The sequence below is a fragment of the Canis lupus genome, chromosome 30 (genome assembly GCF_003254725.2).
Source record: "Canis lupus dingo isolate Sandy chromosome 30, ASM325472v2, whole genome shotgun sequence".
Classification (NCBI taxonomy): domain Eukaryota; kingdom Metazoa; phylum Chordata; class Mammalia; order Carnivora; family Canidae; genus Canis; species Canis lupus.
This window is the reverse complement of record NC_064272.1, coordinates 11,640,417-11,665,200: the sequence shown is the minus strand read 5'-3', so window position 1 is coordinate 11,665,200 and position 24,784 is coordinate 11,640,417. Positions and strand designations below refer to the sequence as shown.

The 24,784-nt window shown below is 45.5% G+C and overlaps 1 protein-coding gene across 1 annotated transcript in view; it reads right to left on the bottom strand.

Moving 5' to 3' along the window:
* Positions 1–22,665, bottom strand: part of SORD (sorbitol dehydrogenase) — a 34,126-nt gene extending 11,461 nt beyond the window's left edge. Inside the window, exons 1-4 of the mRNA XM_025472936.3 lie at positions 22,530–22,665; positions 9,094–9,127; positions 5,623–5,787; positions 1,828–1,987 (exon numbers count right to left, since the gene is read on the bottom strand). Coding sequence (XP_025328721.1) covers positions 1,828–1,987; positions 5,623–5,787; positions 9,094–9,127; positions 22,530–22,592 — 422 coding nt within the window. The 5' untranslated portion in view covers positions 22,593–22,665. The remainder of the gene's footprint in view (positions 1–1,827; positions 1,988–5,622; positions 5,788–9,093; positions 9,128–22,529) is intronic.
* Between the last annotated feature and the right edge of the window lie 2,119 nt (positions 22,666–24,784).

The following is a 24,784-nucleotide window of genomic DNA, read 5'->3' as shown; positions in this document are numbered from 1 at the left end:
AGAGGATGATCAAGAAGCCAAGGGGGAAGCAGGAAGATAAAAAGAAAATAAGGTGGGTAAGAAAATAAAGAGGTTGTGGCAGTAGAGGATTCCTCACAAAAAAAACAGAGAGGCGGGTGTGGGTCCAGGGCTGGTGTGTGGACCCGAGCAGAAAGAACATGAGAGGAAAGGAGAAGTGGGGGACTGCATGTTCCCCTAGGGGTCCTGTTCAGCCCTCCCATTAACAATCACCAAAAGAACACCCCCCTCCCCACCATGCCCTATAAACTCCGCCCCCAGCCCCAGTGCCAGGCTTCCTTTCAGAGCTAACCTGTACCCCAGACACAAGGCCATGGCTATGACATCTCATGGCATCATTTATTGAGCACCTACTATGCTCCAGGCCTCATCTTGAGTACTTGGTATGCTTTTCTCATGGAATTCTACCAATTTTTTCTATGCATTTTATCACATTGGTGCTATTATCATCTCTATTTTACTAGCAAGGATATTGAGGTTACCAAGTTTAAGTAATTTGCTGAAGGTCACACAGTTGGCAAATGGCAGAGACCAGTGATTAGTCTTGCGACTTTACCATTTTGCTTTTCTGCCTTTCATGAAAACCTTGTTTGGCGCTTTAACTTGGAAAGGACCCAGACAAAGTAGGCTGGTTCAAGAACTACCTGCTGAAAGGCAGACTTGACCCATGTAACCTGCTTTCTTCTCGAGCAGTTAGTTGTTGACTTAAACTCATCACGAGTTCAGGTCTGTGACTCCTCTCAAGGCTTCCAGTGGGCACTAGAAAACTCAGATCCATCACACTGCCCCTGTGACTGGCTCCTGGCCTCCTTCAGAGGAGCCCCATCCTGGCCAGGCTGGGATGGGAGGAAAGCACACCAATCCAAAGGTCAGAAGGAAAGTGGCACATCAGCACCTAGAGTTCCAGGCAGGGGGACCCATGCAGAAAGTGCAACACTTTGCTTCTGCCAGATGCAAGTTCTTACCCTCAAAACCATTTCCAGAGTAGAGGTAGGGTGATGAGCACAGGGCAGGAACTTAATTAAGACTCAAAAAAAAAAAAAAAAAAAAAAAGACTCACAGCTGCCCTAGCTTGACTCCTGGCTCTGCTTGTACCCCAATTAGCCTCCTTCAACAGGGCCTCTGCACCCTTGCACAAACCTGCCACACTGGTACCCACATTATCATTGTTCTTATGAAGGTTAAGTAAGATAAGACATGCAGAGCGCTGATCAGCACAAGGCCAGGCACGGAGTACTAATAACTGTGACTCCACATGCATTGCCTCATTGAGTCTTCAGGTGAAATGAGACCCAAGCAGCAGAAAGTTGACATCATTTCCCCAAAGTCACTCACTAGGAGGGAGTGATCCAGGGTCCCAAAGCTCAGGCACTGGCTACAAGCCATGCCTCCCCAGTAAACCCCAGGGGCTGCTGTTACTGGTGTTACAATCAGGCTCATGGCTATAATTAAGTTCTCTCTCCTGGGCACTGCCTTGGAAACCAGTAATGGAGGACGAGCCCCAGGGAGTTATCTGCAGGCTGGCTGGAGAGGAAGGAGTGAGTGAGGCCACCAACAATTCCCTATCATTGCTCCAGGCAAGGGGAGCTTCAGCTCAAAGACTAAACCGAGGACTGTGAGTCAGTCTCAGCCCTAGGCCAGCTACCTTCTCTCAGTGCCACCAAGAAGAGTCCGTCGAGGGGATGCTTCATGTCCAGAATTACAAGCGGAGAAGAACAAAGAAATCACCACTGGAAACTAGAAGAAAGAACCCCAACCAAACGGAGGGGGAGAGGTCCCAGGTGGCCCAGCCAGGCCTCGGGCACTAACTTGTAGCAGAAGTCAGCGTTGTGCTTATAAAACTGGCAGAGGTTCCCATCATCAGGGGGTGTGGCACAGAAGAAGATAGATGGTGACAGATTGTACCGGCCAATCTTGCAGAATTCATCCATTTCTCGCAGAGCACCAGGCTCGATGGCAACACGATCCCCTGGAGAGGAAAACACGAGCAGGAACAGAGCTTCTGTGAAGGGGCAAATGCTCCTGGGCAGATGCCAGCAGAGGAATCTGGCCCAGTGAGCCACCCTCCTCCCTGGGATCCAGGGCACCCTAGACAAACCCAACCCGTTAGAACTGCCACAGAAAACTGGAGATGCAGCACAGACTCACACTCTGGGAAGAAATGACCAAGCATACTTCTCCACGGACTGGTTTGACCTACCCTTTTACCCCTCAGCTCCACAATCACTTCCCAACTTGGGAAACAGAGAACCAGCCCTATCTCTAAGGCAAGCTGGGGCTCATCTCACCCTGCTGTGTGGAGTATGCAGACTTTTTTTCCTTCACCTGCTTTGAAAATTTAGGGCAAGGCCTTTACAAACACAAGAGCCACAATTATGGCATGTCTTATGTTCAGTCTGGTTGTAGGTAGACAATAACTAGGAATTAATTGATTTCTGGGTTAGCAGACCTGCTTGGCCAAATAACCCACAGAGGTCTGAGACTCAGATGGAGTGGAGAATAACATTCAGGCTTGTGAAGGAGTGTACTACTCCTGTCTCACTATGCCTGCTTGGAAACCCAGCCTCAGAATTGCTCTTCTATCTTTTCATTATGGAGATTTTCAAACATACATTAAAGTTGAAAGAATTATACAGTCAACACCCAGATATCCTCCATTTTGATTCTTCAATTAATATGTAACTAATTTGCTTCATCCCATAACCACCCACCCATCCATCCCAACTATCCATTGACCTATCTTCTTTCCTGATGCATTTCCAAGTAGATTGTAGTCATTAGTATATTCCATGTATAATACTTCAGCTTGCATATCATTAACTAGAGTTCGATACTTGTCTATGGTTCTTTTTTAAGGTAAAATTTAGGTGTTGGTCAAAAAAACACACTCACATGGATCACTAGATGAATTCTGATAAATGCACTCACCTGTGTAATATAAACCCCTATCATGATACAAACATAACCACTACCATGGAAATGTCCTTCCTCTGTGTCGTTTCCCAGTCAATCCTCACCCCCACCCCCAGAGGGGTGCATGAGTAGAGATAGGGCCCTCCTTAACCTGATGTGTGTCATCCGTGGAAGATTTGCCCTTTACTAAACAGACATGTTATTTTTATATCTTTTGTGTTAAAAGTACCTACAGAATAGTGCAGACTCCTGGTATGTAGTTAGTGCCTATTAAAAGTAGTGGTGGCAGTGATGGTAGTAGTAGTAATGTAAATAGTACTATCCCTTTTTATTGTAGTTATATTTTTTTTAAATTTTTATTTATTTATGATAGTCACACAGAGAGAGAGAGAGAGAGAGAGAGAGAGAGGCAGAGGGAGAAGCAGGCTCCATGCACCGGGAGCCTGATGTGGGATTCGATCCTGGGTCTCCAGGATCACGCCCTGGGCCAAAGGCAGGCGCCAAACCACTGCACCACCCAGGGATCCCTATTGTAGTTATTATTATAAGTATCTGAGCTGGTGTTATTGTACACGAAATTCAAACTATTAAGATAGATATAGCCAGATTGTAGTAAGTCAGGAATTTTTCCATGCCTTAGATTTATTGATTGAGATTTATGTTAAAATTTTATAGACAAACATTAAGAACTACTTAGTGCTTTTCTTCTTTCTAGACTAGTCAATTAGACCTTTCCGTCCAAATCAGCATGTAAAACACCTCAATAAAAATTTTGTGTTCTAAAAGGAAAGGAAAAATAAAAAGGATCCATGGAAATCCTTGCAACCACCAAAGTGTGTTACTCCACCTGTATGTGTCTCTTCCTCCCATCCTTCTCTACTTTCTCTGCAGCCCTTCCTCCAAATTATGTTCTACCGATGACAATGACTTCTTCAACCTGGCACTCAAGATCCTTCACAAGCAGCTAGAGTTTTGTATGCCTCAGTTTTATCTTCTAATGATTACATTATAATATAATAACTCACAGTTGTATGGTGCTTTTTAATGAGCAACTTTATACAGATTATGCATTTTTAACATCATTGCTAACTCCCAACACAGAATTTTTACCCTGAACAGCACAGAATTATTAGCACCCCAGATATGTTACACATGCCTCTGTAAATTTATTGCTCTGTTCCTCTTAACTATAATATTCACTTCTGACCTCTTCATTAACTCCAATACAAAACTGTTCTTGGGTCTCCAGCTGCTGGATAGCCCAGTGGTTTTGAGCATTTGCTTTAGAGTCAGAAAGACCAAGGCCAGCACCCTAGCTTGAGACTCGCTGGTATGTGACCCTGGACAATCACCAGGTTTCACTTTCTTCATTTGTTAAGGAAGAAAATAATGCCTACCTCAGAGTTGTTTCAACAATGAAATTCATAATTATACATGTAAGTATTTAACATGGAGACCAACAAATAGTAAATCAATGAATATTAGCTGCTTTCTTCTTCCTATAATTATTAGTTAAATGTCCAACCCAAAGACCTATCTCCTCCATGAACCTTCTTTAAACACCTCTGTCCACAACAAATTCCCTTTTTTTGAATTGTTAGAGCCTATTCTTTTTCATACCTGATAACACACTATGGTCTTATTCTCTAATTACTGGTATTTATGTATGTCCTGATGTCTGGTCTCCCCAACCTAGATCAAAGTATCCAGGGATTGTATCTTCTCAATTTTCTGTATCCCTCAAAGCACCTGGCACAAGGTTAGACCCATTGTAGATGCTGACTAAATGCTTATTATAATTTACAGAACCTCATTCTGTTGTGATTAATATTTAGAGATCTCATCCCACAGGTAAGAACCAATCAGTGGCTATTGGAATTGGAAACTATGAATCTTACACTTTGAGATAACTGCACAGAATCTCAGGGGCTTCCTCAACTTCCAGTCATGATGAATGGAGGGCCCAACAACATTCCTAAACGAAACACAAGACCAGCTTCTTCAGGGCTGGACAGTTCCTCTCCATGTAGCTGTGCTCAGAGAACATTATAACTAATACAGAATGGCATCTCCTGCCAACCTTCTCCAAATAATCTGATGTCATCTCCAGGCTGTACAGTGGCCTCGTCCACAAAGGAAGGATAAGTTCAATAGCTGGCTGTGTCACACAGCTTGTATTTAATTCAGTGTATTGGGGAACATCACAGGCTGCCTCAGCTGAGAATTCCTCCCTCCAAGAGAATGAAGTAAGCAAATCTAGAAAAATACTGGTGGTTTTCCAGTCATCCAATAAGATCAAAGACTGTATCAAAAACCCTGGTTCTCAGCATGTGAAAGCTGTTTGTGGTTCCTATGCCTGGAACATTTTCCCTACCCCTTTGCTTGGCTTATTCCTTAGCTGCCGAGCTAAGGGTGTTGGCCAAGGAGGAATAGACAGGAATCTGTTTAGAACACACTGATCATGCCACTATTCTTTTCTGTTGTCCTCAATACAATTGTAAGTAAGTCACTGTATGTGTGTCCCAGACCTGTCTTCCTCTGTGTAAGGTACAATTCATTTGTGTAGAAACTGAGACTGTCTTGTTCACTGTCTTAACCCCCAGGGTTTTAGAGGGCCTGGCCCCAAGAAAGTACACACAGAAATTCATTTGTGTTGAGGAATAAATAAATCAGTTGAAAGATTTTGCTGACCTGATTTTAGGTGCTTTACCAGTGATCCCACTTTTACGACTGTTCCTGAAGCTTCATGCCCCAGCACCATTGGCTTTTTCACAATAAAATCCCCAATTCGACCATGCTGCCAGTAGTGGACATCTGAGCCACAGATTCCGACGGAATGCATCTTCAGCAGTACTTCTGATAAGAGGAAGGAGAAAACAAGTGAGGGAAAGAATGACTCCTCTACAGTCGGAGGCACCACCATGTTTTCCCACTGGATAGGAAGCGGGCTTGGTTTCAAAGGCCTGGTACAGTATTTAGACCACAGAGGAAGACAAGCTAAACAGTGATACCAATTAAGACTTGTGCCAAGAAAGCTTCCATAGAGCAAAATAATTGTACTTGATGATTAATTTTGTGTCAACTCAGCTAAGTTATGGTGCTCAGTTGTTTAATCAAACAGTAGTTGTTGGGGCACCTGGATGGCTCTGTCGGTTAAACGTTTGCCTTCAGCTCAGGTCATGATCTTGGGGTCCTGGGATCAAGCCCCATATCAGGTTCCCTGCTCAGGGGGAGTCTGCTTCTCTTCTCTTTCTCCCTCTGCCCCTCCCACTCCCCGTGTTCTCTCTTGTTCTCTCTTAAATAAAGTAAATAAAATATCTTAAAAACAAACAAAACTCCCAAAACAGTAGTTGTTGCTGTGAGGTTTTTTTTAGATGCAATTAACATATAAATCAGTAAACCCCGAATAAAGCAGATTATTCTGCCTAATGTAGGTGGGCCCCATCCAATCAGTTGAAGGCCCTAGGAGAAAAAGACTGAGGTTTTCTGAAGAAGGAATTCTCTAAGACTGAAGCATCAACTTTTACCTGAACTTCCAGCCTACGGGTGAGTTCTACAAATTTCAGATTTGCCAGTCCTCACAATCACAGGAGCCAATTCCTTAAAATAAATTTCCCTCAGCCTTCTCTATATAGACATGTATAATAAAACTATGTATAAATAAATATATATAATAAATCTCTTTATTTCTCTCTTTCTTGGTTCCATTTCTCTGGAAAAGTCTAATATACTGCATAAACAAGATATTATTAATAGGAAAAAATGTAACAACCATGTAAGGGAAAAACTGTTTTATAGGAGATAACTGTTTCCACACAATCTGCTATGCCTGATTCTTATCTATCATGAGAGAAAGGCTGCAAAATCTAGGCTTGGCAACACTTTGTCAGCTATCTGACTGCATTCTTCATGTCTTGTTTTGTTTAAAAGTGCAGCTTTCATTTAAACCATCCAAAGATTTCAACTGGTATTTCCCCTTCACAGGTTTGAATAAGTGAGATTTGTTGGTATTGTTGTTGTCAGTTTTCCAAGTTAAAGATAATGATGCTACTGAGCCCCTGTGCTAAAGTAAGTGCTAAAGGATTACTGGTCTAGGCTGACTAAGGTGACCATGGTGCAAATCTCTCTCTGAGAAAAAGCACTACCTTAGAAAGACAAAGAGACCTAAAGCTCTGCCGTGTATTCAGGGTCTTACTCCCTGCCCTCACCACAAATCACCTACCAATCCACCAGGTGTGGTTCTGTGGAACCTTCTCTGTCCTTGGCCTTGGTGACAAAGTAGGAAATGGCAGGGTGAAGACTGATCAATAGTAGAGAAGATTATAGGAGTTTCCTCTCTTAAAGTTACCAATTTGTAATAAGAGATTAAATTTGACTTGCTAGAAGGCTAGCTGAATTTACCATCGTTTCCCCTTCCAACCCAAGGACAGCAAGAGACAAGAAAGTAAGAACAGGGATCCCTGGGTGGCGCCGCGGTTTAGCGCGCCTGCCTTTGGCCCAGGGCGCGATCCTGGAGACCCAGGATCGAATCCCACGTCGGGCTCCCGGTGCATGGAGCCTGCTTCTCCCTCTGCCTATGTCTCTGCCTCTCTGTGTGTGTGTGTGTGTGACTATCATAAATAAATAAAAAAAATTAAAAAAAAAAAAAGTAAGAACAGAACGCTGTGTCAGAGAGAGAAACAGTACCAGGGTGCTTTGAGTCCAAGAGAGCTCTTGTTTGGTTACTTCTAGAATCAATACCAACTTTTCAGGACACAGTGAGGGGCCTCTTTCACTTCTCTGAACATGTTATCTTGGTGAAAACCCTTAAGCCCTAAATATGCATTACATGCTAAATTCTGATAGAAACAGCTATTGTCTGTGTTCTTATCACTATAAACCAATAACTCAACTGACCTTTGAGTAGCAAAGCTCTGGAGGCTTCAGGAAAGCTGCCTTCAATCTGATGTTCACACAGAAACTACAGTTCTGAGGTAAGGTAGGAAAACACATCCCCAACTCACCAAGGGCAGGAAGGAGGCCTGAGTGGCTGCATATGAGATGAGTTATCTATAGACACTCTTCTTCTTGCTCTCAGCCTCACTGCAGATTATGAAGTGGAACACTCCAGGGATGGGAGGTACTGGAAAATTTTCAGTAGGCATCTGCCTTAGCCAGCAGGGGGCATGACTTTCCCAGGTACAGATACCACCCCAGGAAATGTGCTTGTCAGCTGGGTCTTACAGGCTCACCCAGTGAGAAGCCAAAGGACTAGAACAAAGGTGACAGGAACGTTCACCCACTGTCTGTGCCTGGTTGATTAGGGCCATGGGGCAGCGATCCATGAGGCCCCTCCCATTCCCACTAAGAGACCTAAAGCTCTGCCGTGTATTCAGGGTCTTACACCCTGCCCTCACCACAAATCACCTACCTATAGGAAAAAATGTAACAACCATGTAAGGGAAAAACTGTTTTATAGGAGATAACTGTTTCCACACAATCTGCTATGCCTATTCCCACTGAACAGAAGGTCCTAGTCTCCCTACGGTGACGTCCTCTTCTTTAATGAAGAGATTAAGTTCTGTAGACTCACTCATTTTCAAAGCTTGGGCTAGGGTTAGGACAGGCTTTGGCCACCCGAATAGCACCTTATAGTACACAGAGTAACCTAACTCTAGGTTAGGTCAAATGAGGAACAACTCTTTCTGGTCCAGAAAGACATTTTATGTCAAAAACTCTGGGACAGGGACGCGTGGGTGGCTCAGTAGTTGACTGTCTGCCTTTAGCTCAGGTCGTGATTCTGGGGTCCTGGGATCAAGTCCCACACCAGGCTCCCTTCAGGGAGTCTGCTTCTCCCTCTGCCTATGTCTCTGCCTCTCTCTGTGGGTCTCTCATGAATAAATAAATAAAGGCTTCAAAAAGAAAGACTCTGGGACAAGTCAGCAGTCTGATATGGTAACTCTTCTGATTCTATCACTATTTATTTCATGTAGCAGTCAAGTTGAATCTATCTAGTCATGCCATGGGTAACAGACTGGGTTGACAGCCTAACAAAATGATAGTTTTTAATTGGAGGCAAAGTAATAAACAGGAGGAAAAGAGGGTAAGCAAGCAATGCACAGGTGTCTTCAGGATAAGTAATAAGAAACAATAAAACGTAAGTTGAGCATCCCAAGGACCTACCATTTGGGCCTGGTTCTGGGATAGGATAGTTCTCCTAAAGGAAATAAAATAGAAAAACCAGTTAGCATGCATAATGACTTTCTCTTATGAACATTTTCAATTTGCTTAGTCAACATGGACTCTCACTCAAGTACTTCTTAGAATTAACACAGGGTCAGACCATATTGCAGCTGAGTGGATGCCTGAGGGGCCACACTAAATCGTGCTGCCCCTAATTCCTTTTTTTTATATATATTTTATTCAAGTTCGATATGCCAACATATAGCATAACACCCAGTGCTCATCCTGTCAAGTGCCCCCCTCAGTGCCCGTCACCCAGTCACCCCAACCCCAGCCCTGCCCCGAATTCCTGACTTCACCATCTCCCACCCACTGGTGCAATTTGCCCTGGACTGATAAAGTGTACTAAATGCTCCCCTAGGCAGAAAGGGATGTTTGGACGGCCTTCCATATCAGATCCTTCCCTCCTCAAAAAACACATTCTTAAGATACAGATTTGTTTGGTCTGGGAAGCTCTTACAGGGTGAAGGGTGAAGGTATCTGGTAGTTGCATGTGAAGGCTTTGACCTCTAGACAAGTTGGAGAAAGTGTATGCAGTTTCTCTCTCCTTTACATCAGCACATGGATCAGTGCTTGGTCCCCTCTTCTGAAACCTCCCATGTGGAATTTTAGAGGCCCTTTGGGAACACATAGCATTTGGCCACTCTCCAGGTTCAAAAAGCAATATGAGCTATTCTGGCATTCACAGCTATTATTATCATTAACCAACTTTCCTTTCCATTACCAACAAGCTAGGACATTCATGGTGACAAGAAGGAAGGATGGTGAGTGGCCAAAGTCAAGGGTTCATTTTATGAAATCTTTGAAGGCAGCCAAAAGAGGAAGGAATGTGAAATGTTCACTGTACCAACTATGTGCCAGACAATGTTCTGGCTTTACACACATCATGGCACATGGCCCATGGTTTGCAGATGAGAAACCCGAAGCTGGGAAATTAAATAACTTGGTCAAAGTCTTACCGCCAGAGTGGATGAACCAGTACTAAACCTGATTCCCCAGCCTGTCTCACTGCATCCCACTACACCTCAAGGGTGGAATATGCCCTTTCTCCTTTCAGGGTGATGCAAGGAGTAGTCAGAAAGGTGGAGAGAAGGTTGGGGCAGGGCCCCTGCAGAGCACGCTGCTGGGGCACTGCCCAAAGCTGGTCCCCTTCAGAAAGCCTTCCCCAGATGCTTGCTTTCTTTTTTTTCTTTTCTCTTTTTATTTTTTTTAAATTTAAATTCAATTTGCCAACATATAGTGGCAAATTGAATTTGCCATTCCTCATCCCATCAAGTGTCCTTCTTAGTGCCTGTCACCCAGTTACCCCATCTCCCCACCTACCTCCCCTTCTGTAACCCTTTGTTTCCCAGAATTAGGAGTCTCTTATGGTTTGTCTCCCTCTCTAATTTTTCCCACTCAGTTCCCCTCCTTGTAATCCCTTTCACTATTTCTTATATTCCATGTATGAGTGAAACCATATGATCGTCCTTCTCCAATTGACTTATTTCACTCTGCATAATACCCTCCAGTTCCAGCCACATAGAAGCCCAGATGCTTTCATAGGTTAGCAATGAATGACCCCTGGGCTATTTTGCTATCAAAATAACCCTGAAGCCAAAGACAATGCCTTCGATCTCTCCAGTCACCAGGCACAGTGCACTGCCTCAAACATGGGGGAGCATGTACTTGTTACCTAACCACTCTCCATAATAGACAGCGAAAGAAGGTTTGCAGTTCTCGCTCATCTCAGATTACCAGCCTTTCTGTTCAAGTAGCTTGAAGAGAATCAGTGCTAATGCTGATTAGCTAAAACTAACTTCCTCCTACCAGGTCCTGTGCTAAATGCTGTACACGCATCACCTTGGTTCATCCTCACAACAACCCTACATAGTACCTTCTCTTATGATCCCATTTTCCATAAGATGAAACTGGAGAACAGGGAGATTTAGTGATCTGCCCATGGTAGTACTAAGGTAAAACTGGTAGAGCTATATATATCCAAAGCAGACTGATGTGGGGAAAAGGTGCTCAGTCAGTTTTTCAGCTCTTAATAATTTAAACTGGCTACATGTGAAAGGAAGGAAGGAAAGAAGGGGGGGGAGGAGGGAATCCATCTAAAAATGAGCAACTCCTGATAGCCAACTATCACCAAAACCTCCCCAGTAAAGCTACCAGTAGGCAACTTCTCAAGCAGCAAGAAGTAATTTATTCTTCATTATCCCTGCCTTCAACCAGGTCAGCCCTGAATACCCCATTTAGGGGCAGAGAGGGGTAAGAATCAAGCTCAAAGCAACAGCTGGGCACACCAAGGAGGCCCTGGGTCACTGGAGAGGACTACAGTAAAGATTTGCTGGAGGTGAGAGCCGACCAGCTTTGGCCCTGCCACCAAGGAAAGCTGCAGTCACCTTTCTAGACACTAGAGGGTGCTGTGTGGATAGCCTGGTCTTCCCTTTGGAGCAGGTGGCACATGTAGAACTTCAATACCTTTTCCTCTCCGTTCTCTTTCTTGCTTACTCTAACCACCCTGACAACTCAGCTTGGCTCCTGACTCCCCTCTCTGCAGAAGACATGCCGCAGAAGCAGAAGACCGTGTTAAGATGAGCCCTTAAGTCTACAAATGTTATCCTAAGCATGGCTGTGGAGCTCTTATTTTAAAAGGTTATCCCAGCACAGTTACTAAAAAAACCTTGCTTTTCATTTGTGATTCCTCCAAATGACGTTAGTCCAAATCCTCTGTTTCCTTAATCTCCTTTTCTGTCTCAGATTTCGGTGACGATATTCTTTCATCCATCCTACTTCTCATCTATCAGTTTCTTAGCTCCTCCGAGATCCCCAGCTTTCATTTTTATCCCCACTGCCCTTTCATCTCCTAAGTTTTGTTATCAGGCATCTTCAAGGTTTCCTGAACAGGATTTCTTATCTCTGTGAGTGACAGTAACAAAGGGATAAAGGAGAGTGGAGTTAACTGTTCTTTTCTGTAGTTATGTCACTTTTCCGGCATTTTTCATTTCAAGTCAGAAATACGTCACATACATATCCTCCCTTCTATCCCTTCCAACTCCCCCTCCTCCCCACAAAATCAGGGAAATACTTCAGGTAAAACTCTGTGGGGGCATGGAATCATTCCTGGTGCCTCTTGCATCCTAAATGTTATCTTGTATTTCCTAAATATATTTTGTCAAATCAGCCTAAATGTTTGTTTCCTAAGTATATCCTCCTGTCCTCCCCCCCCCACCTTCTTCTATGGCCACCTGTGCAGCAATGGCCTCAACATGAGGAGAAATCAAGGGAAAATGCCTTTACCCTCCTATAGATGACCCAAGGGGAGCAGGGGTGAAGAACTCAGTTTGCAACTGCCTGTCTGTGTGCAAACCCAGGCTCCCCTCCACCCATTGCATGGCCTGGGTGGGGGGGGGGGGTAGTTACATAAGCTCCTTGCTCTTGCAATTTCCTCCTCTGTATAATAAGGATAACCATAAGATACAGTGCCCAACTCATAGTAAATAACTGAGCTCTTATTACAAAAGAAATTGAAGCAAAATTCTATTTCTTATCATTAACTCACAGTATGGTAGAACCTGCTCTGGACAGCCTTGTCCTTCTTTTGAAAAAGGTATTTTTTATTTTTTAAAGATTTTGTTTATTCATGAGATACACAGAGAGGCAGAGACACAACACAGGCAGAGGGAGAATCAGGCTCTGTGCAGGGAGCCCGATGTGGGACTCGATCCCAGGATTCCAGAATCACGCCCTGAGCCGAAGGCAGATGCTCAACCACTAAGCCATGCAAGTGCCCCCTGAAAAGGGTACTTTTAAAAATTGTTTTTGGACAAGTTATTTCCCTTGTTGTCATGTCAATATTAAGAAAACTGGCCTCCTCCTTACAAGGCTGGGATTTGGGAGAAAGGGAAATGGGATTCTGCAGTTTTAAGCCCAACTCTACTGGTTGTGGGCAAGTGTGTAAAGCCAAGCTTTATGCCTTAGAGTGAGGGCTTTGGGAGCAGCCTTACCCCAGGTCCCCCAAGCCCACCACGGCCTACTTCCCCATCAGGTCTCCTGATGACAGCTGGCTGCCCTCTATATGTAAGAAGAACAGAGCAAGAGACCTTATTTTGCTTTCCTTCCTCAGTTTTCCTCCTCCCTGGAGCATGTTTCAAACAAGGGAGGAAAATCCAAAGGTTTCCTGATGGGCCATTTTGTCATAAAAGGCTCTGTTGTAGCTGCATTAGCCCTGGCCAAGTTGGGGTCAAAGTAGAGGGTCAAATACTCCCTCCAAAGCCCACTGAACCACTCTCCAGCCTGAGCTCTCAGGGTTCCAACCCCCCACCTTCTGCTAACAGTCTTTCTAAAATACAAATCCATTTCCAGCGCCCCATGGCCCTGTAAAGTCCTAACCCCTCCATGATGCAGCCAGTGCTCTCTGCAAGCCTCCAGCAACTCCTAGCACACCGCTGCTCACTCACCTCCCCGCTGCTCACTCACCTCCCCAGAACCACTTCCCCAGGGGCTGATCCTTCTTCAGGAGGTGGGAAGTGAAGGGGAGGAGATGGGGGGGAGGGGTGACTTGCTAATTGTCCTGGGAACTCAGGGAAATATAGGTTTGGATGTGTTGGAATTGCAGTGTCTGGGGACATCCAGGTGGGGCTGTCCCACAGGTGGCTGTACTCCTGGGACTGGCACTCGGCATAGGTCAGGGATAGAGGCCTGTGAACAAGTGAGAAACAAGCACACAGTGAATCAATCACCTCCTCTAAAAAGCCTTCCTTGTCCTCACAGGTCTGGGAAGGTGGGCAATCCTCTCCATTGAGCCTCCCCAGCTTGTAGAGCTGGATCCATACAGGATGGTTAAAGGACTGTAATTCTCAACTGGGACAAATCAGTAAATTTTTTTTTCATTTTTTTAAAAGATTTTATTTATTTATTCATGACAGACACAGAGAGGCAGAGACACAGGCAGAGGGAGAAGCAGGCTCCATGCAGGGAGCCTGATGTGGGACTTGATCCCGGGTCTCCAGGATCACACCCTGGGCCAAAGGCAGCACTAAACCACTGGGCCACCGGGGCTGCCCAATCAGTAAATTTTTAAAAAATTAATTTCCTCCTAATTCAAAATGTACAAATATAACTATATAATTATACCTATCAGATGGACTTTAAGCAAAAATATGAAGTCTCTCAGCTTTGCTGGATGCACTAGTGTGTTACTAACATTGATTAAATGCTGTGTTCAGGTCTAGGAAATGAAACATTTACATTTTAAAAAATGATTTAGCTAAACATCACTTCATAAAATCTGGACCTATTCCTTCCTCAGTGTAAATCCGATTTTGAGAAAATTGCCAGCTTTAACAGCCACACCAGAAGACTTATCAAGTGGATGTCATTACAGTAGGAGAGTACATATTTCTCCTCCTCCCTAATTTCTGTCATGCAATTTTAAAAGAGAAATTTTGGGGCACCTGGGTGGCACAGTCAGTTAAGCGTCTGCCTTCAGCTCAGGTCATGATCCCAGAGTCCTGGTCCAGGGATGGAACCTCATGGGGCCCCCTGCTCAGTGGGGAGTCTGCTTCTAACTCTCCACCCTGCTTGAGCTCTCTGTCAAATAAATAAGTAAAATCTTTAAAATAAATACATAAATAAAAGAGCAATTTCTCCCATACTCTTAGTTATTCCCTTCAGAATAGGGGTATTTCACTACATTTCTTAGTAGTACTAGGACTTATTACATAAAACGTTAAGATCCTATTTGTGGTATTATTAACTGTTCCTGCTACTTTTAGTGGAAAAAATTAAGCTTTGTGGCTCTAGGCCTCCTGCAGACAAAGGCACTGTCCTTGCGTAGCAGTTGGCAGAAATAGCTGGATTTGATTTCCTGTTGTTCATCTGGTTCGGGTCTTGTTTTATTACTGAAATATAATTAAGATAAAGGAAGAGGTATTTCTTTGAGCTATTTGCTACTACCTGATTTTCTCTTTTTCAGAAGGAGCTTTATATTGTATTGTCAGTGTCTCTGACTGATAAATCTAGTTCAGGTGTTAACGGGTTAAGTAGCCTGCACTTCTTCATTCTGGTATAATCTCTAGGTTTAATCCAGCTGCTACTTAAAACCTATCAGGGCCCTTTAATTTGGTGGTAGAGATGCAGCTAGCTGGGTCTAGCAGCTATGGCAAAAGTAACCTGGGAAAGAGACTTGATGCTCAGGACCACTTGAGTTGCCAGTGTTGATGCTTCCTCATTAAATAATCCCCTCATCCTTATCCCAAAATCTTAACAGTAAAGTACATATGCAAGGAGGGGATATCTTCAATGTGTTACATTAAACAGAACTATTTTACTTTAAAAACTATTAAAGATTCAAAGCAATTTTTTTGACCTAGGGTATAACACGTCTCCTCAAAGGGCAAAAACTCAAGAAATATCTTCGTGGGGCCTGATTAATGTTTAAGCTTGATGCTGACACATTTTCTCTGCTCTTTAAAATTTAACATCAACTCATCAACCCTTTTTTTTTTTTTTAAGATTTATTTATTCATGAGAGACACAGACTGAGAGAGAGAGGCAGAGACAAAGGCAGAGGGAGTAGCAGGCTCCTCACAGGGAGCCTGATGTGGGACTTGATCCTCCATCCTGGGATCAGGACCTGAGCCAAACAAAGGCAGGCCCCCAACCACTGAGCCACCCAGGAGTCCCATCAACCCATCATTCTAAAATGCCTATTTTCCCTTTAACTTGGTCTTTCCTTAGGGGGAGCAGAATTTGCCATCCCCAAATATATCTCTTTGGCAAAAGAATTATTTTAGGCAGATCATTTTTAACAAACAGCAGATTTAGGAAAAGCTCTGAAAACTGAGAACTTACTTTATGAAAGAGATATTTACATTTACAAGGAAAATCTTTTGTAAGGGTGTCTCCCTCTCCCTATCAGGAAAAAAGAGATTGATCCAATCTCTCTCACCAGGAGAGAAGGCACAGATTTAAATTTGAGCAACAACCTTTTATTTTCTGTGCTTTTCCCGAAAACCTCCCTAACTGGCTTCCCCCATTCCAAGATCTTTTGTTTTTAGGTGGAAATGGAATTTAAGGTGGTAGCTTTGGCCATCTCATGAAATTACTGTTTTTTCTTTTTTAAAGATTTTATTTATTTATTCATGAGAGACACAGACAGAGAGGGAGAGACACAGGCAGAAGGAGAAGCAGGCTCCATGCAGGAAGCCTGATGCAGGACTCCATCCCAGGACCTTGGGATCATAACCTGATCCAAAGGCAGCCACTCAAACCACTGAGCCACCCCAGTGCCCTGAAATTACTATTTTCATCATTACCTCCCATATATACAGGAGGTACACATTATTAAACTTGTATAGTCTTGTTAATCTGCTTCTTATTACAAGGGATCTCAGCCAAGAACCTAGAAGCACAGGGAGAAAATTATTTTTCCTCCCCTACATCATAAAACAAAAATCTGACTATATCCCATCTGGAATCCAGTGGTCCGCCTCCGGGAAGTGGGGGCTGGGTTGCTCCTTTCTTCTCCCTGGCCACATGCGGGTGCCTGAAATCTGGCAGAGCTTGCAGGAGTACTGGCAGATGAAATGCACTCAATGTGGTCGATGGACTACTACTGATGTATGATGCAATATGTATAGAAAAAAACAGATTAGGAGCATTTAGCAATATTTAAAGCATCTTGACTTTGCTGCAACACCAAAACGCAGCAACACAAACATATCGGCTTGTGGTTGAAAATAAATAAAATTGCCATTTGTTTCACCAAGCATAGTGTGTGAAACACTAATTAAAGTACATGGCACATGCCCAAATTTGGTAGGCACTCACCACATTAATTCTCTTTGTTCCCCTCTACCTTTCAAGTGAAACCTAGAGCATTAAAAACAAACAAACAAACAAACAAACAAACAAAAAACCCACAAAGTCTCCCCTCAGCCCTCCTCCGCAAAGCAGCTTCTGTGCAGAAAAACTCACTTGACTTTTATATCCCAACTTCATGAACTCAAGAGAGAATTCATTTCCCAATCAAAAGGAACTTCTGGATTTCTCAAGACTGAACTAAGAGGCACAAAGTAATTAAACTGGCAAATACAGATAAATACAAGATTATTGCCCAGGCCTACATTTATTATAATTTGGTTATGAATTGTCCACAGAGGGGTACCTGGGTGGTTCAGTAGGTTAAGCATCTGACTCCGTATTTCGGCTCAAGTTGTGATCTCAGGGTCATGGTGATGAGGGAGCAGAAGCTGAGGACAAAGCACAAGGTGACACCCCATAACCTACACCCCCCCCACTCCTGTGACATTCCTCCAGGAAACTTACAACTATCTTAATGTTAATGCTTTGCTGGGGTGTGTGTGTGGGAGGGAACAACCTTGGCTTAACAAAAACAAGGCCTCCTGTACCCAGAAAGTCTTCTTTAGCAATATCAAAGTCCTTCTGGACACCTCCCTTTTTCCTTACCCCTAACTCTCAAGCATATATAATCAGCCATTCCTCACAACCTCAGTGCAGCAGCTCTTTCTGCCCACGGGTCCTGTCCCATGCTTTAATAAGATCACCCTTTTTACACCAAAGATGCCTGAGAATTCTTTCTTGGCCATGGGCTCCCGACCTCACCTAAATTCCAAAACTACATCAGTAAAGATCAAGCCCTGCATAGGGCTACATGCTCAGGGGATAGTCTGCTTCTCTCTCTCTGCCCCTCACCCTGCTCAAGTGTGTGCTTTCTCTCCAATAAATAAATTTTTTAAAGATTGCCCACATAACACACACACAAAAAATGCTCATGTATTTGAAGGTCTTGATTTTTCTCTTTTTATGCTAAGATTTTTTTATTACTATTTTTAAGGTCTTTTTAAGTAATCTGTATACCCAATGGGGGGCTTTTAACTCAGGGTCCCAAGATCATGAGTCCCGTCTTCTTCCCAATGAGCCAGCCAGCCAGGCACCCCTAAACTGAGATGGTGTAAATGTCTGATTCTCCATAGGCCCTAGCCTTAGCGTATGTCATTAGCTGTGCAAGGCCTGTTACAGGCACCATCCCATTGTAAGGGCCAAGGGCAGTCTGCCCTGATTATTTTAATCCGAAGGCAATCAAGGTCCTGCGGATTCAGGAGACACTTTTACCCCTCCCTTAACAACAAAGAATAATGGAAATTAGAGGGGCTTGACCACAGATAAATTTTATCTGAGTAATCTAGTTATACGTCAGGGCAAACATTTGTTTACCAAATATACCAAATATTTACTCTTTGATCTTCCTGTGAATTGCATTCATTCCCTTTGAAGTCCCAAACCCCAGCCCCTTTCTCCTCAATTCAGAATCCCATATATACCTCATTTTGCCTGTCTTTGGCCATTTCCATGTATTTGTAGATTCTTTGTACATATTACCTATTAAATTTGATTTTCTCCTGCTAATCTGTCTCATGTCAATTTGATTCTTGGTCCAGTTAGAACCTTTGACAGGACATGAAATTCTTGTTCCTTGATACCATCTAGTCTTCACACAACCCAGAGGTGAGAATTACTGTCATCCCCATCACACAGATGGGAAATTGAAGCAGAAAGTAATTTGGCGACTCACAAAACTATGAACAGCAGAGCTGGCACTAAACTGCACTCTGGGCCTCAACCTGGCTCGTGACTTTATTACTGTTTCCATTTAAAGAGAACTTCAGCCAGCTGCACTTTGAGCTGACACTTTTTGCTGACAAGCAGTTTGCCTCTTTACGCATCAGTTTGGCTGCCTTGCCCCTTGCTCCTTTCCCTATTTAAAATAGGGAGGGAAAAGTAAAAGCTCTGTTTCCCCCCTCAAATTTTTGTTTTCCTCATTATAAAAAATAAACCACCAGTCAGTGTGTCTCTGTGCGTTTGTGTGTGCACACATATACTCTCTCTGATTTACCACTCAACTTAGAAATGCCCAGAGTGAAGACACCATGCAGACCTGAATCCCCAGGCCAGGGAGCACTGGAGCTGCCAGGGCTCTTCCCTTGCTGTGGCGAGGAGATCACTAGCTACATAGTAGGCAAGGAATTTAATTTTTCCTTCCCTGCAGCCCCAGCAATCAAGGAAGAAGAGGGAATCCTGCCTTCTCCGTAAGGCAGAAAGAAGCGAGGTCTTAAGTTTCCTTTCTTGGCAGGTGGAAGATGCCAGGAGTTTGAAGAGGTTCAGGTCAAATTTCTGCCACAAACCACTGCCATGGATGCTGGCTGGTCCCTGGGCTTACCCGAAGTGGGATAGCAGCACTAGAAAGGGTTGAACCCTTGGCTTCCTGCTTCAGAACCCTTCCAAATCCTGCTTCAGATTTTAGAAATGGGCCTTTCACCAGATAACTCCCTTCCCATGAGTTCCTGAGGCACAACCATTGGTTGTGCCTGACCCTGGTTGGCCAAAATGGCCACAGCCGGCTATCTATGTCCAGGAAATCTTGGGTTTCATTCTGGTTCTCCCACAGAAAGGAGAACTGGTGTTCCTTTGGAAAGCCTTTCGGGTTGCTTCCTGGTGCCCTAGTAGTACCACCCACCCCCAATCCCAAACCACTTACCTATTTGCCTTACAGAAGGGGTGGAAGGACAGAGATACTCTATGGAAGTCAGGGGGCTCTCTGTCGAGGTGCTGAGGGTCCTTCTCTGTAGGGAGTGGTGAGGGGCCAGAAGGGTCTGTGCTGAGGTTATCTCTGAGGCAGCCTAGTCATCCCTGGTCACCCTTCTGACAGCTTTCTGCCCCTTTCCCTGAGTGCGGGGCTCTCTCCAAGGTAATGTCCTCCACCTGCTGCCTTCTCAGTCTACACGTCCCACTCAGCCTAGGCAGGCTTATCCTTCTACAATTTTCCACTACAGTGAAACTTTGGGAAGGACAATACTTTGTTGAGCAGGACAGTGCTGTAAACCTAATGAAGTCTGCCCCTCAGCTGTTGTGACAACCCGGGCCCCCTTACACATTCCCAAATGCCTCATGGGGTGGGAGTGCAAAACTGCTCAGTAAAGAAGCAGATGACTCCTGAATTTACAGCTCCAGTTGCTATATCCCAGATCCTTAGAACCACGATAATTTCTCAAAGACTCCTCGATGTTGTGTTCCAGAGACATCTTAAACTCAGACCTGATCTCATCATTTTAATGTATTCTCTTCTGTCTAGTAAATGATCCCATCACCTCTTACTCTCAAACAGACCTGAGGCCCTCATGAATCCATCCTGAATCCTTTCAGTGTACCAATGCCACAACCACAGGCAACATTCTCTAGCCCATCATATTTTCTAAAGCCTTTAGGATACACCCACCTCAATTCCTCCCTAATTCAGAGAGCAAAGCTGATCAAATTCTATGGCAAAGCGATAAAATCAATCTTTAAAAAAATTTTTTTTCATAAAATCAATTTTAAGGTGAGCTTCCCACTCCCTCCAATCTTCAAGGCTCTAGAGAGCGGTGATAAAAATAGAGGTCACCTGGAAGAGCAGTAGGAGAGCATGAGTTTAGGAGTTAAGGCAAAGCAGATCCTGGGGTTGCAATTCTAGTCCTGCTACTTATTAGATCCATGACTGAAAGCAGGCCCTCTGCAGCAGAAGCAGATCCTATCCACTTCCCCAGCCTCACCAAACTCCACACTATTTGCAGGGCCAGTAAACAGGACCCGTAATCTTGTACTTCATATATCTTTGCACTTGTTCTTACATTTGCCTGAATGACTCCTACTTATCCTTCAAGAACCAGGTCAAGGAGCATTCACCTCCTCTAGGCCTCCTTCCTAGGTCAAGCACACACACCCTCACCCAACCATCCCCTAAGGTCTTTACTCAGTGCAGCATCCAAAACCCTCACACTGTCTGATCGTTAACTTTATCTTGTCTGTCTCCCTAGAGCAGCTTGAGGGTAGGGGCTACATCTTCCTCTTCTCTTTTGGGACCCCAGCCCTCCACCCAGCGCTTGGCATATGGCAGTCACCCTCTCATCTAATAAATGTGGAATGAAGGATGGAGTTGGAGGTCACTCTGTAAGCTGCGTAGAGCTGTATTACTTTGCCTTCCTTACAATACCATCTGGTGTTGGGAGTAATAAGCACTAACAGCATCACTTTAATTTGGGACCTTGGGTGAGGCTCCACAGAGTGGAGAGAGCACTAGAATGGGAGCCTGAACCCGAGTTCTCATCTGGGCTCTGTTAACTAAACAAGCCTGTCACCCTGGGGATGGCACTTTCTTAACTAAGGAAATGGGAGAGTTGGCTCAGGGAAGGAGCTCATGGTCAGGGATCCACAAAACTCTAGGGAGTTAATGGAGGGACTTAAAGGAACTCCACAAAAATCTCTGAAATTGCTGCCAAACTCCGTCTATCTGCATTCTCTGGGGAAAGAGACCCTAGATTCTCATATAATCAAGAATCGCTAATCTGGATAATCTGCTGAGTCTCTCCTATCTAGATCTTCCTGTATCTTCTCTTTGAGGAGGAAGGAGGTGCCAGGGAGCAGTTGAGATGGCTGGCGCCCACCCCACACACCCACTGCTATCCCAGGCCCATCTGAGATGGACTTTGTCAAGGGACCCCTGACACCACCACAGGGCTGACCCTGTAGCTCCCTGACTTTGGCCACCTAAGCCAGAGAGCAAACATAAAGGTATGGTGCCAAAGAGACATACACAAAATGTTCTTAAAGATAACAGGAGCCGGATCAAAGATGGTGGGAAAATGAACTAAGCGTGGACTAAGGGTGGCAAGGAGAAAAGAAGCTTTGGAGATATGGACACTATCCAGATCCTGAAGTCTGGCACAGGCGCAGGAACACCAGGGGTCCTGGAGACAGAGGCCTGTGCTGGAAGTTCAAGAGGCAGGCACTAGCATTTTCTGAGTAGCCGGTAAGTCCTGGGTACTCTTGTGATCACAATAATCCTGCAAAGGAGGTTTTACCAGGCCAAGGCAAGACCGATTAAATATGAGTTCCACAGCTTTGCCCTCCTTTCTGCCTTGCACTGTCTTCCCAGAGTTCAGGGCACGTCCTACATCAGGTAGCCTCCTGGTATCTCTTGAAAAGCGCAACGAAAGAGGCAAGACTACGAATCTGCAGCCGGCAAAGCAGGGAGAAGGCTTCGATCAGTTTGCAACCCTCCTGGCCTCTGGCCACGTGCCGGCCACGGGGCTGGATTCCAGGAGGCGCAGGCAAGAACCTTCCTCTCAGCGCTTTACAGCCACAGCCCCCTCCCCTCCCCCCGCCACCGTAACCAGCTCGGCTCTGGGCGGCCAGGACCCGGCCAGGACCCGGCCAGGACCCGGAGGTGCAGGGCCCGTCGCCAGGGGGAGCCGGCCGGGGCCGCGGCGGAGTTCCCTCCGAGGCCAGCGGGGCAGGGTCGGGCCAGCTTCCCTCTCCCCTTCCCGTCTTACCAGGCGCAGGTCTCCGGGTCCGTGCACCACCAGGGTGAGGTTCTCGGCCTTGGCCGCCGCCATGTCGTGCTCTCCCTCCCGGGTCGAGGCTGCAGTCCGCGGGACGTGTGGTGGCTCGAGTGACAGCCCCGCCAGGGTACAGGGACGGTTAGAGCTGGGAGGCCCCGGGTGTCAGAAAAGGCGCACGGCCGGCCGGGGGCGGGGCCTCCCCGTCCTTGACAACCGGGGCGGGGCGGGGCTAGCGTGGGGGGCGGGGCCTCCCTGCGGCGCCCGGGCCTCTGCCCGACAGGGTGCGGGTGGGGGCTGGGACGCGGTGGGGAGGGGGCTGGGAGGGGGTTGGGGAGGAGGCTGGGAGGTGAGGGGCGCGCTGGGGAGGGGGCTGGGAGGTGAGGGGGCGCTGGGGAGGGGGCTGGGACGGGGTTGGGGAGGAGGCTGGGAGGTGAGGGGGCGCTGGGGAGGGGGCTGGGACGGGGTTGGGGAGGAGGCTGGGAGGTGAGGGGGGCGCTGGGGAGGAGGCTGGGAGGTGAGGGGCGCGCTGGGGAGGGGGCTGGGAGGTGGGAAGGAGGCTGGGAGGGGGCTGCAGAAGGGGCTGGGAGGTGAGGGGGTCTCTGGGGAAGGGGCTGGGAGGGGGTTGGGGAGGGGGCTGGGAGGTGAGGGGGGCGCTGGGGAGGGGGCTGGGAGGTGGGAAGGAGGCTGGGAGGGGGCTGGGAAGGGGCGAAGCCAGGCTGCTTTTTTGCAGCCTGCTGGTTTTGCCTCAAATCCAAGGGATCGTTGCTGCAATCAGAGTAGCCTGCAGAGGCAACAGCCACCAGACCGATGTGCTCCGACTTCAGCTGCAGAAGAGGTTCCGCAAAGTGGAGCAGAGTCTCAGGACCGGCACTGAGATTCTGATAGGGTAAGCCTAGGTCTCACCGAGACGTGAGGCCTCAGGGTCTGTATTTGCATTACCAATGAAATGCTGAGGTTCCATCCAGGTCGGGCAAGATCTACACTTTGAGGAACAGGCTCTACACTGATGCAACCTCCATGTTGTCCCAGTGTCCCCAGCATCCAGCAAAGCATCTGGTACAAGTAGGAGTGAATGAATGAATTGGTGTACCACCCCACGGGTGGGCTTGGTGCATCAGGCTACAAAATGGAATCTGCAAACCCTTTTTCCCTTAACTGGCTCTTCTTGACTAGAAGCAGGATTTCTGCCTACATTCTTCTTTCAAGCCTCTTTCCTCAGAAACAGTGACATTTTACTCCAAGGGGAGAGCTGCCCTCAGAACAGGCCTAAGTCCATAAAGTCCCTTCTCTTCTTTGAGAACAATGCTCTGGATTTCATTCCCTACAGCTCTCCCCAAGCCCAGACTTTCTGCTGGATTGTTTTATCTTCTCCAGGAGGCTCTCCCCAGTGCCCAGCCCTCAAAGATATCTCTCTTTGGTGCTCACTGCATGACACACAAATGGGTCACAGCCTGTACTTTCACCTATAATCATCCCTTCCCCAGATGCTCAGGAAGGCTATTGACGGCAAGGCCTCATTTTTTTTTTTCTTCTTTTTTTAATCTACTAAGTGTCTTTTCTTTTTACTTTTAATTTTTAAACAGCTTTATCAAAGTATAATTGACATACAGTAAACAGCCAATATTTAAAGTACACACTATAATTTTTAAAAGATTTTATTCATTTATTTGGCAGAGAATAAGAGTACACAAGCAGCAGGCAGAGGGAGAGGGAGAAGCAGACTCTGCTGAGCAGGGAGCCCAACGTGGGGGGCTTGATCCCAGGACCCTGGGATCATGACCTAAGCCAAAGGCAGATGCTTGACTGAGCCACCCAGGTACCCCTACAATAAGTTTTGATGCATGTGAATATCATGAAGTCATCACCATATTCAAGATAATGAGCATATCTGTCCTCAGAAATTCTCTCCCTATCCAAAGCAACCATTGCTCTTCTTTCTTCACTACATATTAGTTTGCATTTCCTAGAGTTTTATATAAAAAATGGGTATTATTTTAGTCTGGCTTCTTTCACTTACCCCAGTTGTTTTGAGCTTCATCCAAGTTGTTAAATATATCAGTTGCTCATTCCTTTTTACTGCTGAGTATTATTTCTTGATATGGATGTACCACAATGTGTTCTCCACTTTACATATTTGATGGACACTTGGATTGTTCCTAGTTTTTTACCATTACAAATATGATTGCTATGTACATTCATGAACAAGTTTTGATGTGGATATACGCTGGGTTATTGTTACTCTATGT